Genomic DNA, 15,281 nt, shown 5'->3' on the forward strand with positions numbered 1-15,281 from the left:
GAGTTAAAGAATACATTTTCTGACTTGCGCTAGACATTGCATTGAGTTAGTTTTTTTATAATTGCTACAATAAAACTCAGCCATGGCGAGCTCCTGTTCAATAGACTGCAGCCTATACTGAACAGCCCCATGGAGCTTTTTCAACGTTATCAGCGCAAAGTAATTATTTAAAGCAATCTGCACATAAGGTATATCGAACTCGAAGTGCTTGTTGCCGCCATTGAAACGCTCCAACTTATGTCCCGCGGGGCGTCAGCCCTCTGGTCGCCATTATTTCTGTCTAATTTGAAGAAGGCTGTTTAAAGCTGAATAAAAATAAAGATGGGTGACCGTTGCGCTAGTGCAAAACATCGAATAGGAGCATTCTGCCAGACGCGCTTCTATGCATCATCTACGAGTGCCGCCCTCACGACGGCTCGAGAGCGGTTCGTTACTGCGCGCGTAGCTCCGTGCCGCGTTATGCGCAACCGATCAGTGTTCAAATCAGCGACGCGGTAAAATTATAGTGCACCTATGCAGAAGTTTACCGAGCGAGATCACGTACTTCGAAAAAATTGGAGGACGCTTAAGCTTCGCCTTTAAGAGTGGAACGCGATAGTGTTATCGGGCCCCGTTCGCATCGCATTTTTCTTTGAGTAGGCTTCACTGCAAGACAGAGCGTGGGAAAGTCAGCTTACAAAAACCAAACTTACACTGATCCCCTTAAAGTCGGCTTCACTTTTAAACAGAAATGCAGTGCTGGGAAGAAATTTTTCCAGGGGCAATACAAGTCGTCTTATATTAAAATGTGAAGGCCCTAGCACTTTTTTTATTATTTTAATAATTGTTTGCTTATGCCCCGACGCGCGCGCGTCTATAAAACGCATTAGGCAGGCCAAGTCCCAATTTGACCTGCCGAGGATGCGAGTGCCACCTGGATATGAATTTCGCAATTAACCTATCCGAACGCGCCGCTGTTGGCATGGTAGAAATGCTGGAAAATGGGTTTGTGTTTTCTCGTAACAGAATTAGTTTTCTCGTACATTCAAATTACAATCCGACGCCATCATGTCTGTAGATTGTGGTTAAGTCGTACTTTACCATTTTTCTGACGGATTTAACTGTGAGAAATTCAATTTTTGTTCACTAACACCTTGCCCCACGCGGAGGGCCTGCGCGGTCGGGGTGGTTCGGGTTGATTTTCTCTTTCACTAACACCTTGCACCACGCGGAAGGCCTGCGCGGTCGGGAGTCGGGGTGGTTGGGGATGATCTTTTCCGCCACGGACGCCGACATCCACGCCGACGCCGGCGCTGACGCCGGATTTTCTGCGACACGGGGCCCTTAACTCTATCGCGTTAACAACTCGGCCACCTTTTGCAGGGATGAGTCTTATCGTAGACAGGCTTGAACATATGACTCTTCAAATCTGCGATTTTTAAATTTTTTTCGTGTGTTCAAAATTTGATGTTTGAAACAAAATAAAAAACGAGTCCTTAAACAATACAACCTGCTTTGCATGGTAGTTCTGTCTCCAAAATAAGTCGATTCCTTAAGTTTTACCACAGTTGTAAAGTGTTCATGCTATTGGATAAAAAATTCCGCCTCAGTACCTGTGGTGCACCTGCGTGGTGCATAGAGGTGATTTGGATTTTCTCACTCCAGTATTTCCTGCTTCGTTGGCTGTGCTATTAAATATTTGCGAAAGCGAGCATTTTCCCGTGCTAAAAGTGCCTTTTTTTCATATTGTTCTGGCGTGTCTTCTCGATCACATAAACCAGACGTTCTTCAAATCCGCTGGGAAAGAGCACACTGTCTTCCGATATCACGTTGTTAAAAAGCGCAAATGTGCTATAAATGACACAATTTGGTATAAATGGTCAAGAGTGAGGACGAGGCACTAAAAATTAACAATGGTGCCTTATTTTTTTTTATTTGTGTGTGTACGTGTGTGATATCTGTAAAATTAGCACATTTTACTAGCGTTCTGTGGCAGCAACAAGGCATTAAGTCTGTACTTTTAGACTTTCCGCAATAAACAAGTCTGGCGCTACCTATTTTCCACCACCAAATAAGCGGGTTAAGTATCTTCCTTTTTCGGTTCTACACTAGCTCTTGTTCTACTTATGCCACCTATATAAGTAACACTGAGTTGTTCAGTAATCATAACATCAGCCTATATCTACCTCTACTGCAGGACGAAGGCCTGCAGTGGACAAAATACTCGGGAAGTATTTTTTGAATACACCATGTGGGCGTTTGTTGGCGCGAAAGGTGGATTAAAAATGTAGGCCACACATTTGCTTCTTGACTATTGCGCAGCTCATGTCATTGTGACTTGACGGATTCGAAATTTATTGTTACGCATTCGGGCTGTTTCTTTTTTTTTTTGCGCAAAATAATTTCTCAAAACTCGCTAGGTAGCGTCTTAGGTTCTCCAGAATGCTATGCATTCTTTGTTCATACATAAACAACGAACTAGTCCTAAGCATGTAGACGTTGTCAAAAACCATTAGGTCCCGAGTAGTTAGTGCGACAATTTCAAGCTGTCGTCACAACATGCACTCGTCATTCGTTTTTGCGTGAGCGAAGCTTCGTAAGCCTCAGACTGCAACGTTGGCCTTCTTGGCATTTCATACGTTTAATTTACTTCCGTACACTTTGCGGCGTTAATGTTTCTTCCACCGAGCTGAAAAATTTTCTATCCGAACACCAGACTGTGGTCTTTGCCGCTAAACTTTAAGCTCGGGGAAAAGCCGGGCAGATTGCGTCGCATTCCCTTCTAATGCACGCGGCGCCCAGCAACTGCGTCAAGTTCGGCTGAAAGCTTTTATTTGTTCTCCACGTTCCGTATATATGCTTGCGTAATGCAATGGATCAGACATAGTACGACTCCCAGTGCCTGACATTCAACTATAGATATACGCGAAACGGACGCGAGCACTCGGGAGCGACGGTATTTTGCCAATTGCTTTCTCACAGGGTATCAAAGCACGAGCGCCCGCGTGTATTAATTATTTATTCCGTCACGCTCGTGCTTCTTCTACACAAAACGCCGACAGGCTGTTGCGCCGCGCCAGCTTCGCGGCTATGCATTAAGCCGCGACAGTCACAGCATGCAAAGGTTCGACATGTGTCGCACAGTCATGGTCGTGGAAGAAATGCTTCCGGTGCTTGCCACCGATTGCCGCATTTCGCGCAGCCCGTGTTCCCCACCTTTTCCATTAAACGTGGGCCCTCAGCAGCGATTGCGGTGTGTGTGCTCTACTACGGCTCTGTATACTATACGTGGTTCATCGAGTAGCACATGTTCCACCCTACGCATCTGCCCACGGCTATACGCTACACATACTAGCAGCGCGCAGACTGTTTCACCTCGGCTCTCAAGCGCCGAAAAGTGCGATGCGCACCCACGCGAGCAGCAGCAGCAGCAGCGCGGGGGCCGCATTGTTCAGTATTGCGGAAGCAGCACGTGAGACAGCTTGCGTCGCTTGGCAGGCGGGCTCGCAAAAGAGGTTCCACATCAGCCCGAGCGACGACGGCATTGCAACGTCTTTTTGTGTATATACAGCTTGGCGACGGTTGCCTGCCGTGGGAGAGTTCGCGCATCGACCCACGGCGAGGGAAGTGGAAAATACAGGCGCCTGCACGCTTTGCACAAGCGGGCGAATGCCTCGAATTTATTAGGCGCGCGCACGCCAGTAAGAAAGCGCGTCAGGACGCACGCGGCTTTACAAATGGGCGCGCCGCGCGCAGTCGCGCCTATACAGATACGCCTTGACAGGATTTGCTCGCGCCTCTTTCGCGGAAGCTGCGATTTTATTTTCGCCACGCGTCCACATTCGTTCGGGTGCCTGGAGTTACGCCTCCTATTTTCTCGTAATTAATTTCAATCGAACCAGCTTGGGGTCCTGTCAGAGAGTCGCATGCAGTCGCCGTCGACGTGATGTACGGCTATCTTTTCGATGTCAGTATAATGCGCAAACGAATCATCGGTTGTATTTCAAAAGTAGTGTAAAACGTTTTCGTATAGCCCTCGTAATTTTGTGATGGTTCTCTCTGGTTGCAAAAACAAGCTCACCCTCGTAAAGACGATAAGTATCGGAAAACGATAATTTGTGAGTTTTGACTTACTAACGTCTGTCTGCGTGAACGTGTCTACTTCAAGTACGCTGCTTCATTAATATCGTGGCTCACCAACAAGCCCATCAATATCTATCAAGTAACATCTTGCCAGCCTTCGTGAATCGAGGGCTATGCCTTTACACCTGACGTGCGCTCACATTCCTGCTGAGAACAAAAACGCAGCGCAGTGCTAGGTCAGGTCACAGGGCAAACATTTATTTATTTGTTTGTTTATTTGTACTGCCACTTCTATACAGAGATTACGCTCAGCCTGGGGCATATACAAGGTACTTCTTTACAGCGAAGTTGTTTACCTGTATAGCCCCCGCATGCGTTCCTGCAGGGAGAGCACACGTCCGTATCAGGGACACGGCGCGTGCACAGGAACGAACAAGGCTAGGGGAGAGGGGGAAAGAGTGTGGCAACGGTGCCTGTGCACGTGGCCTGCGCGTCTGTGGGTATGACGTCACGCGCGTCGTAGGTGAAGGCGCGGCTGCAGCAGCGGTGGCGGCAGATGCAAGGGCAGTGCGCTGACCGCGGCGGAGCTTGTGTCGGCGTAGTGTGGTGTGTATCATACGGACCATAAAGTAGCGATCACCATCGTTTCGAAATAAAGTAAATGTGTGTAAATGTATACGTGTGTATGAGTGTTATGTATGCAGCCCATGTATGCGGCTCATGTATGCGGCTCATGTATGCAGCCTAAAGAGCTTCGCTGGTAATCCGTCCCCATATGAATGTTGCGGCCCCACGAATTTTGTTTAAACCATACAGATTTTTAATAAACAAGTAATGAGAGCAGCGAACGTGGCATTTTTGCAGAAGAGTTCCTCTGCGGGGCGTACATACTTTGCCGCTAATAACGTTATATACAGGATGCTAATTTTAAAAAATTTTGTTTATTAACATTTTTGTTAGTGTCTCGGGGGCTGTTGTCTAAATGGCAAATTTGGAGACAGTGACATTTTCATGCACACACATCTTATAAAAATCTGGAAAATTGCGCCTAATTCGACATCATCATCATCATCAGTAGCAGCAGCAGCAGCCTATATTTATGTCCACTGCAGGACGAAGGCCTCTCCCTGTGATCTCCAATTACCCCTGTCTTGCGCTAGATGATTCCATCTTGCGCCTGCAACATATTCATCATCAAATTGCAATGCTCAATCGAGGCATTATCGAGACTGAGCCCGTCCCGCGGCGGGTCAGACGGCAACGCCCCGTATGGGGTAAAGTTTGAATCAAGGCATGCCACGAAAACTCTTGACCCGACACACAGCCGCACATGCTTGCCAGACAATGCGTGCCGTAACAGTAGGTGCCGCAATCTGGCCGAGCAGTTCGGTTTCAAACTTACTTGCACTTGATTAAAGGGAAACTGAGACATCCACCCAAATGTAGCAATTTGCTACAATGGAAGCCCAACCGGGTTCCTCGAAAGAAAGCCTCGCAGTTGAAGAAAAATTCGTCCTGGTCCGGGACTCGAACCCGGGACCACCGCCTTTCCGGGGCAGCCGCTCTACCATCTGAGCTAACCAGGCGGCTAGCAGATGGCAGGGCGAAGTCGAATTTGTCGACAACCCGGTTGGGTTTCCATTGTAGCAAATTGCTACATTTGGGTGGATGTCTCAGTTTCCCTTTAATTACTTATCTCCACCTAGCGGATTTCCGCTGAACTATTACGTCATACACTTGCCTTTGCTTCGAGTTGTCGACAAATTCGACTTCGCCCTGCCATCTGCTAGCCGCCTGGTTAGCTCAGATGGTAGAGCCGCTGCCCCGGAAAGGCGGTGGTCCCGGGTTCGAGTCCCGGACCAGGACGAATTTTTCTTAAACTGCGAGGCTTTCTTTCGAGGAACCCGGTTGGGTTTCCATTGTAGCAAATTGCTACATTTGGGTGGATGTCTCAGTTTCTCTTTACTTACTTATCTCCACCTAGCGGATTTCCGCTGAACTATTACGTCATTACTTGCACTTGTCATCATGGGGCGTTTCGGTCTGATATGATAGAGGGTCCGCCTTTTCTGTGCTCCTGCGGCGCACGGTACCGATATTTCCGAGATTTACGGTTGAAATACGATGATAAATATGTCGAACTATAGGTGTGACTTCCATGATTTAAAGAAAATGAAATTTCGCCATCTAAGTAACTGCCCCTGAGGCACTAATATCCTCCTGAGGTCTGGAGTGCAGTTTGTGTCACTGATTTGTTTCATATTTATAAATTAGGCTACTTGGGCTTCCATAAAACCATAAAACCACATTTTATAGTGTTTCAAATATTTACCAGTAAACACGGCAATGTACAACATATTGGACATTGCCGATATTGCAAGGGCAATATTGCACTCATCACCCAGGTATAAGTTTGTGCATATTCCTTCGATCATCCCAAACACTAAGAAATGCTTAAAAACACATTGTCCCTTACATAAGTACTCACAAATTGACTTATTTCTGCGATGACCGTTGTAATAGCAGCTCGTGCTTTGGCAGAGCTCCTATTCCGCCATTTTTAAATATCTTCCTTTGGCGAGAAACAAGCGCGCATGGCTCACACCCTCCAGATAGCAGCACAGGTCCCAGAACAAACAAAAAAACTGCTTTTCGTCATGTCAGCGGTGTTTCTTTGGCCGCGGTGCCCAGCTTTCTGACGTTTAATATATTCGACAAATTCTAGATTGCTGGGCCTCCGAAGGATAAAAAAGTTAATTAATAAATTTTTGCTAATTAGTCTTCTGAAGCTCACGATATTAGCGGCAAAGTATGTCCGCTTCTCCTAGGAACTCGTCGCTGCGCTTATAGCCTTTTACAGCGAAGCTGTTATAGGCTAGGTTTCAGGAGATCGCGTCCGTATAGACCAGAAGTGAGTGAGTGAGTAAAAACTTTATTGAAAATAAATAAATAAAAGAAGGCACGATGGTGGGGGCCCTTATTCCAGGGCTCCATTGGCACGAGCGGCTCGCTGGGATTGGTCCAGAAGAGCCAATTGGCTCTCCCGGCCCTCGTCCGCAAGCCATGCTTCCCACTGCCTAGTCCTCATGAGTGGATGTTTCAGTACTATTGGGCTGTCTATGTGCGGAGGCCTCTTGGGACACTCCCATGTGATGTGTTTTAGTGGGGTTATTCTGTGCACCCCGGGCACTCGTCAATGAACCTCGTGGGGTGTATTCTGTGTAGGTGGTGCAGGTTGGGGTATGTATTCGTCTGAATATGACGCCTGTCCCTCTCCTCTTGGCTGTTCAAGTTCGAGTGAGATGTCCAAAACGTCTCCGCTGTGCCTTTGCTGTAAAAGGATGTCACGAGAATTCGGTGGAAGGTCGTCGCTGGGCCCTGCCGTTGCTCGGACGTTTAATCCTCGAGCAATACGGTCTGCCCTCGCGTTTCCTGCCACTCCCTCTCGTGCTGGACACTATATGATAGTGTGGTGCCCTTCTAGTCGATTGCCCAAAATTTTGATTATTGACCGGGGTGCCGTCCCATTTAGAAACAGGCGGCAAGCTGCTTGTGAGTCGGATAATATGACAGCCGAATTGGTTTGGCGCTCGGCGTCCTGAATGGCCAAGGTGATGGCTGCAGCCTCTGCCACGCATGCCGAGGAGGTTTGGAAGGATGCCGTTTTAACGTCGTTCTGACACGTACACGTACACAGGAAGTAGGCAACAAGTTTGTGGCGTCTCGTTTTGTGGCGTCTCGTTCACTTGGTATATGCCCAAAATGGCATGGAAGGGTACGAATGTATATATGACTAACATGACTGATAGGTCATCACATCAGTAACATCATGTTGGCTCATACCCGCCTTGGATATGACGGAATGAGCCGCCGAGAGCAGGAGCGGCAGAGATCGGGCCCGCGATGCGGAGCGCATCGCGGGCGGACGTGGCGCAGCAAACGCACTACTTGGCCATCGTGTCGGGCGAAAACAAGACGCCGGTTTCTTTGCTCTTTGACGAATATGCCGAAAACGCTCAGTATAGTCAACAATGATAATATATAAATGCACTATAGCAATATTCACTACAACAGACCCACCATAGTCACAGCTTCGCTGGTGTCATCTTCACAGTAATGGAAGGGCTCTGAATTTTATTTAAAAAATCGTTATTGTTTAAAAAAAGAAACCCTGTATATCGACAAAGTATGCTACAACAATAAAAAGAAAATACTGGAACCGTGTTATGCAACGATGCTCTTCATTTTCTATTCTTTTTACCCTCCGTCACCAGTCACTCAGTGGAAGGTTGATAAATGAACATAATCGCACGAAAAAGATTTACCTATACTGGCACGGCCCGTGGTGAGATTGATGGTAGCTAAAGAAGATATAGAAACATGTTCTACTAAAGAATCAATAATCAGAAAATGAGCACTCAGTAGTAAAATGAGCCCTCACACCACGACACACTACGAAACCGGATATATCAATATGTTAGCAGTTAATACATTGCAAACGTTATCCTCGATGATCGAGGCGGTTTCAACCAGTTATGTCCTGTTGGTTCAAGAAGGGGCTGGTTTATTGCTCTCTTGTGTTTAACGAAAAAAAAATAAGCAATGAATACCTAAAACAGTCGGTGTTCAACAAGTATTCTTTGAGCGTATATGATTGTTTGTGCCTACTGGGTTTAACCTACCAAACTGATGCGCATTTAATTGCGTCTCTTAATCCGGTGGCAAATTAGTTTATGCATGAATTTTAGACGCGCTAATTGAGTTCTATACTGTAGTGACAGGATTCCTGCATTGTTAAGAAGCTGGATCGGTGAGTCAGTAAATCGTTGTTTATTGGAGATAACTTTAGCCGTATTTCTTAGTTTGTTTATGTCATGTTTAGTAATGGGGGGCCATACAAGGTTAGCCTATTCTATTTCATATCTCCCGTGCGCGTCATATATGCTTCGCTTCATTAGCTTTATGATTAGCATCACGATACTTCATGACGCCTGTCGCAGTTGGCCAACATGTTATAGCATTAGCAACAGCAGAGCACGACGTCGAGACCTGGAGTGATGGCCGCAACATGATTAAAAACAAAAAACAGGACCCCACATGGACACAGTCAATCTGACAGGACGACCTCATCTACGGTACTTGCCATTGCTCATGATCATCCTTGGTCATGATCAACAAAAAATAATATTACTTTAAAATGTAGCATTATAATGAGCATATAAGGAGCGTTCACGCGCCGCACTGACATCTGCAGAAAAAACTTTGCATCTTGCATTTCGTTAGTTTACCCTGTCAGTAGCGTCAATTTTAAAGATGAAGGTCATAGGTTCGACACCGTTAGCGGTTTGTTCTTCTTTTATATTTCGTTTTATCATCGTCGCGATGACCTGATAATAATCGTGTCATGTTGTGCCCCGGCCATGGCCGGACGCACCTCCTGAGAACGGCACTGCACTTGTTGTTCATCGTCGTCACGGGTAACCGCGAAGAGGTGCAGCTACTCAGGCGCAGCTCCCGTTACGAAAGGCAGGCAGTATAAGACCCGATCATATAAAACCTGGCCGTTTGCGAGCGTGCCTCAGTAAATGTTAATAGCCTAAGAAAAAAAATGGCCCACGAATCCAGGAGCAATTGCTCGTAAAATTGTCTCGGCGCTTCAAGTTTGCCTTTCTTTATTCGTCCTCTGTAAGAAAATGAAACATTAAAAAAAAGTGCAGCATGATGCCCATTATCATGGCAATAGCTCTGCGCCGTCATGGTTCTTTGCACTAAACTATCAGAGATAGCGCCAACGCGCATTTATTCTTGCCAAAATTCGTGTGTACTCTGCGGCTTTATAGGGACAAAGAAGACTTAATTTCTGGGCCAGTTCACATACACATAATCCTGTATTACTGATAGCTAGTGTTGCTGTGAGGGTAAGGTGTGGGTGTTATCCATTGTCGGCGTAAAGCGCGGTGGTCATAACCTTGTTAATAACTTTAATGCTTCTCTCTAATTCTCAGTATTTAAGTCAAACTAAAGGACGTTAGGAGCGAACGCTTCTTGGGAAAGACATTCTTACACTGGCCTTTGCTTCGCTTGTGCAGGACGCCCTGCTGCCTGGCTGGCGGAGATGTTCGCCTCGTGGGCCACCGAACAGTGGCTGACATCCCGCTGAGATGAGCCGTGCCAGCGCTTGAGCGCAGCCGGCACCCTGTTGCCCAAGATCCTCGTGAAGCTCGCCAGCCCCGAAAATGACGTGTGCTCTTGCAGCGACCACCTAGTGCTCGTGGCGCAGCGCGCCATGGCCGCGGTGCGGCAGATGTCGGTGCCGCAGGCGGGGCTGGAGGCGGAGGAGCGAGCCCGGTCACCGTCGCGCGACGAGCGCCGCGGCTCGTCCAGCCCCCGGCGCTCGGCCGTCATTCCGGAGAGCACGGTGGTGGTGGCCGAGCCGCTGAGCAAGAGCGCCTCGCAGCCGTCGAGCTTCAAAGTCAAGCTCACGCGCCGCGACACCTCTAACAAGATCGTGGTAGACTCGACTGCCGTCAAACCAACCACCAGCTCCTCGGACTGCGAAAGAGGCAAGTCGAAGCCCAACAAAGCCGCGGGATGGAAGACGTCCAAGTTTTTCAGCAAGACGATGTCTTCAGCCGAGCTACTACGTGGCCTGAAGAAGCTCTCGGTGAACACCGCTACGACGAGCACCTCTGACGACCCGGACGCGAAGCCCCCTTCGGGTGGGAAGGTGAAGTTTACGATGAAAAAGCGCAACTCGTCCAGTGACTCGGCCGTGAACAAAGACCGCTCACCAGAAGGGCTGCGCAGCGGAGAGGGGTCGAGGAAGTCTTCGCGAGAGTCTTCGGATGGTTCTCCCAACGTGTCTCCACGAACGAGCATCGACGAAGGAATCGTCTGCAAGAAGGAAGACATCCTCTCCCTCATTCATCACACCACAAAGAAGAAGTCGTCTATTGGCTCCGTCGCAGTGCCGGCCGCCGGTGCCACTTCTCCCAAGAAGCTAGCACTGCGAACGACGCGTTCGGCCACCATTGACCCCTCGGGCATGGCCACCGATCCTTACGAGCCGACGGCCGAGAACATCCCCAGGATCGTGTCGACGCCGCCGGCGCCCCGCAGGGGCTCCACCACCCTTGAGCGCAGCACCAGCGAGGAGGCCAAGCCGAGCAAGTCGAAGCGCAACAGTTTGTCTGGCAAAGGCGCGCCCCAGAGGTCGCTGGAGGATGCGCCGCCGTCCCCAGCGGATGAGCCGAGCGTGCGCAAGTCCAAGCGGAAGCAGTCGGGCGACGCTGTTCGCGAGGTCAAGAAAGAGACTCCCGAAGAGAGCGCGAAGGAGCCGCCGAAAAAAGACGAGTCCCAGGTCAAGTGGGACGAGGGCAACGTTGTAGATGCCATGCTTCTTGGGGACGCCATCGAGGCCTTCCTCAGGGGCTCCATGGGTGGTACTTCGGCTGCTATGCCTGCGACGCCTAAGAGGGTCTCCTTCAAAAAGACGTGAAACGTTTTCTTTACTTCACGTGTTGGACATGCTAGTGTGCCAAAAGAGAACATATCGTTTTCAAACACTCGGGGCTGGGACATATAAATGATCGTTGGAGCTGAGCAAGCTGTATCTGAAAGGAACGTGGGCAACGCTGTCTGCGATTCGTATGAAGAACATGAAACAACATGAATTTGTGTACTTGCAATGTTAAGGTTCACTCAGCGAAGCTACTCAGCTTTGTCTTGAAAATGATTCAAACTGTGCATTTGAACGGTCACGTATGCTTGCCATTGTTGTTGTTGTCGTTGATTTTTTTGCATATAGTTGTATGGAAGCTGGGTGTTCTTACTTCATATATATAAGTGCCACGGCCACGGGTAAGGTGTGTTCGTACAATATGTAATCACATTCAGCTAACCAGCCATGGTTGGGATCGTCCCAAGTAAGTCCACCCCGCTCAGGCCTGAAAAACAATCGAGAAAGAATGCTACTGACCTCAGCCGTTTGTAGTCACCTCAACTGTAATAGCTGTGGACGGGCCCTTGCTAATCTGCACAACCACGTAGTTCGCACAACACTCCTATAGTAACAGCACCAGTAAATGTTATGCGTCATCATGCACTATTTACTCTTTCTAATTTTCTGTCGTGTTTTTCTTTTTTTTTTATTGTTTCCTTCCCAGTGCCGACAAAGTTACGCTGCCGTTTGAATCATTCCTGTAGGCAGATCATGCTACGCAGATTTCATCCAGTGCTTCAGTGTGCCTGTCGCCTACATAGACAAACTTGAGGATCCGTAAAACGTCGTTCGTAGAAGCCTGGAAAAATTCGTTGTTTGCTGACTTCAGTGCTCTTACTGTGATTTCTGTCGCATTTTGAAAACAACACCATGGCAACCACGCTGAATGTAGCAGTTGGTTCACGCTAGCGCACCGAGTTGACAGTGCCGTTCTTTGCTGTGGGAGTGTTTAGTTATTAGAAATCTATAAAAGCCATGCGCGCTGATAAAGAGACTGAATAAATGCTCAAAGTTGTATTTGATATGCCTGGGGTGGTGTGTTTGTGTTATAAAGCCGTTGAAAAATACCCAGGGTACCTCTTCATTAATTAAATGCCCCAAAAGTTACCTCTTAGCAGAAAAGTATAGCATGTGAGAAAGAAAAGAGAAAGGGCGGAAAGGTCAACCAGATGAGCATCCGGTTTGCTACCCTACACTGGGGGTAAGGGAAAGGGGAAATGGCAAGCGGAAAACACGGAGAGCGTGAGCACTGCGTGCGCGCAGTAGGACGCACAGCAGCGCCAGACAATCGGTCACTGAGGCCGATGTTCTTCAAGAACTGCAGTAGCACACGAATAGCGTGAACACTTTGGAAACCGGAGTGCATGAACTCTGACAGCTCACGCTTTTGCGCCTGCGCGGGAAGGCTCTGCTGCTGAAAACTGAGTGACCGACTTTGTTCGGTGGATGCACCGGTGTATGCCACTCATGAGACCGTTGGCGTTTGTGCGTAATGATTTTCGGTGTGAGAAGAAAAAAACACTTATTCTATTAGTTTAGAACGAACCCGTCTGTTACTGTAGAGGTTATAACTGGACATTGCTTTTGGTGTTTCACGCGTCATATCTTACCTAGGCCAAAATACAACTTAATTTACCTTCAGGCAAACCAGGATAATTCTCAAATTCGGAAAACTATAGCGCGCATGAGGAACGCAATCACCTTCAAGACCAAGAGAAAATACTAACGGCGCATATTACTCTGTAAGAAAAATAGGAGTAAATCATGTCAAGAGAACAATCATAACAGAGTGTTTAAGCGCCTATAGTGCGTTAAGAGAATAAAGTACGTACCCAGTGAAAGAATTGCCAGTAAAGTTCGTAGAAAGAATAACGTAAGAATGTTGCATACATCCAGATCGTTACAGGCTTACTCGTAACTGTACATTGCTGTATACGTACGGATCGTCACAAGCTATACTTGGGGTACGCCGTATACCTCCCAGCTAACTTTAGATAAGATGTTGACAGAAAATAGAGACCTAAAAAAACGGTGCAAGATACGATTATAAGATTTACAGTGTTTGGTCGTCAGACTACTGACAACAGAACACCGTAATTCTTGTAATCGTATGTTACAGCGCGAGTTCTTAATATTTTTTTTCTTTGAACAGCTTGGCTTATGTTAGCTGGGACACACGGTATACACGGGCGGCGCCTGCAGGCTTAGTCCTGGCTTCGGGAAATATTGTCCCGGAGAGCGTGTGCTACGCAGATTTGTTACCTCTCCCATTCGTCGCTGGCTGCGCGTTGCTCAATATACCGTTCTTCTTTTAAAGGCATACTGGACAATGTTCAAAATTCACGACGACGCGTTGCGTCATAGCACACGACAGTGGGTAGCGCTTGAAAGCACGCCTAGGAAGCAACAAAACTCAGTTAGATTCGCCAAGTTCTAAGCAAGCGACACAATCGGCCACTCGGCGCTGGAAATTTTTTTTTCTCTTTGATTCTTCTTTTCTAGGGCCCGGTAACTCGATGAACTTTTCTCGCACAGAAAGGACACTTCTCTGTGAAAATAGCGCGAAATTTGAGGTACGGCACAGTGACGTTATTGATGTCGCCATCTGTGCCCGCATTGAAAATACGAAGTGCGGCCTTCATTTTCTCCACTATAGTCAGTGCCACGCTTAAATGTCTGAAAGTGTCATGCTAACCTCGGTTGTGCTTCTAAAATTCCCGATTTTGCTACATTTAGTTCAATTTCGCGATGACATGCATTATTTTCCTCTGCGTAGAACTTACAGTACCTTAACGGCCTTAACTTTAGGCCTTACCGGTCTCATTACGGAAGCTTTTATCAGCGTTTTGCATAAGATAACACTAAAGTGCTGGGGGTGCACTTGACCTGCGGACGCACGGTGAAGGTCAGGTCAAGTCCTTCACTTATGTGCAGTGGTGCATGAAGGACCTTCTTGCCATATTCTGCATTTGTTGTTGAAAAAAAAAGTGATCTTCTCTAAATACTCTTCAATTCACTGTAGAAAGTGCTCTCTGTCTCAAAAGAAAAAAAAACAAAAAAGCAAAACAAAGAGATGCGACTGGACGCTCTCTGCTTTGTTTATGAACTGTTCGCGAGCGCTCGTAGTCAGCATAAAGGGGCTACAAGCGCTTCGCCAGCTACTTATTAATTGTTGGTCATTTGTTGGGAATACTGAAAAACAAAGTGTTGGTGAAGAGTGACGTGAAACTTCAATTTACGTACCTTAAACAAGAAATCTATGTGTGTTTTTTTTTTTTTTGGTCATTCAAACAAATTCCTGACATGGGTACAACGCCTCGCACCTCTTATTCAGCATCTGAGAGGAATACACACATAATGTTTGCAATGTGGAGATTACTCTCGTCACAAAATTCTCAAGCAAATGAAGCAGCAAGCACAGGCTAATTTCGCGTTGTTGGCCTTAGAGCGAAGGAGGAGGAGGCCGTTGGCTGCAGGCCGATCTAGCCTTGCGAGATCTTGTCAAGCGCCGCCTTTTGGAGAAGCTTAACAAACGCAAAAACTATGCCGTCCCGTGCGTCATCATTCACAAACGCAGCGCGGGACGAGTGACCAAGATGACGCGGACAGTGAGAGTGAGCCGCAACTGGGCGCAAGCCCGAAGCAGCTTGTCGGCCAACCAGTGCACGATACCGCGCTGGCCCATCCAGCCTTTCACACAACGCCCTGAAAGGAATCA

General features: G+C 47.6%; 1 protein-coding gene across 1 annotated transcript in view; it reads left to right on the forward strand.

Annotated features, from left to right (window-relative positions):
- The window catches only part of LOC119436542 (serine/arginine repetitive matrix protein 2), a 214,595-nt gene extending 200,846 nt beyond the window's left edge, over positions 1–13,749 (forward strand). Inside the window, exon 3 of the mRNA XM_037703415.2 lies at positions 10,152–13,749. Coding sequence (XP_037559343.1) covers positions 10,349–11,560 — 1,212 coding nt within the window. The 5' untranslated portion in view covers positions 10,152–10,348 and the 3' untranslated portion in view covers positions 11,561–13,749. The remainder of the gene's footprint in view (positions 1–10,151) is intronic.
- The last annotated feature ends 1,532 nt before the right edge of the window (positions 13,750–15,281 follow it).

This window comes from Dermacentor silvarum, chromosome 1 (genome assembly GCF_013339745.2).
Source record: "Dermacentor silvarum isolate Dsil-2018 chromosome 1, BIME_Dsil_1.4, whole genome shotgun sequence".
NCBI classification, from domain to species: domain Eukaryota; kingdom Metazoa; phylum Arthropoda; class Arachnida; order Ixodida; family Ixodidae; genus Dermacentor; species Dermacentor silvarum.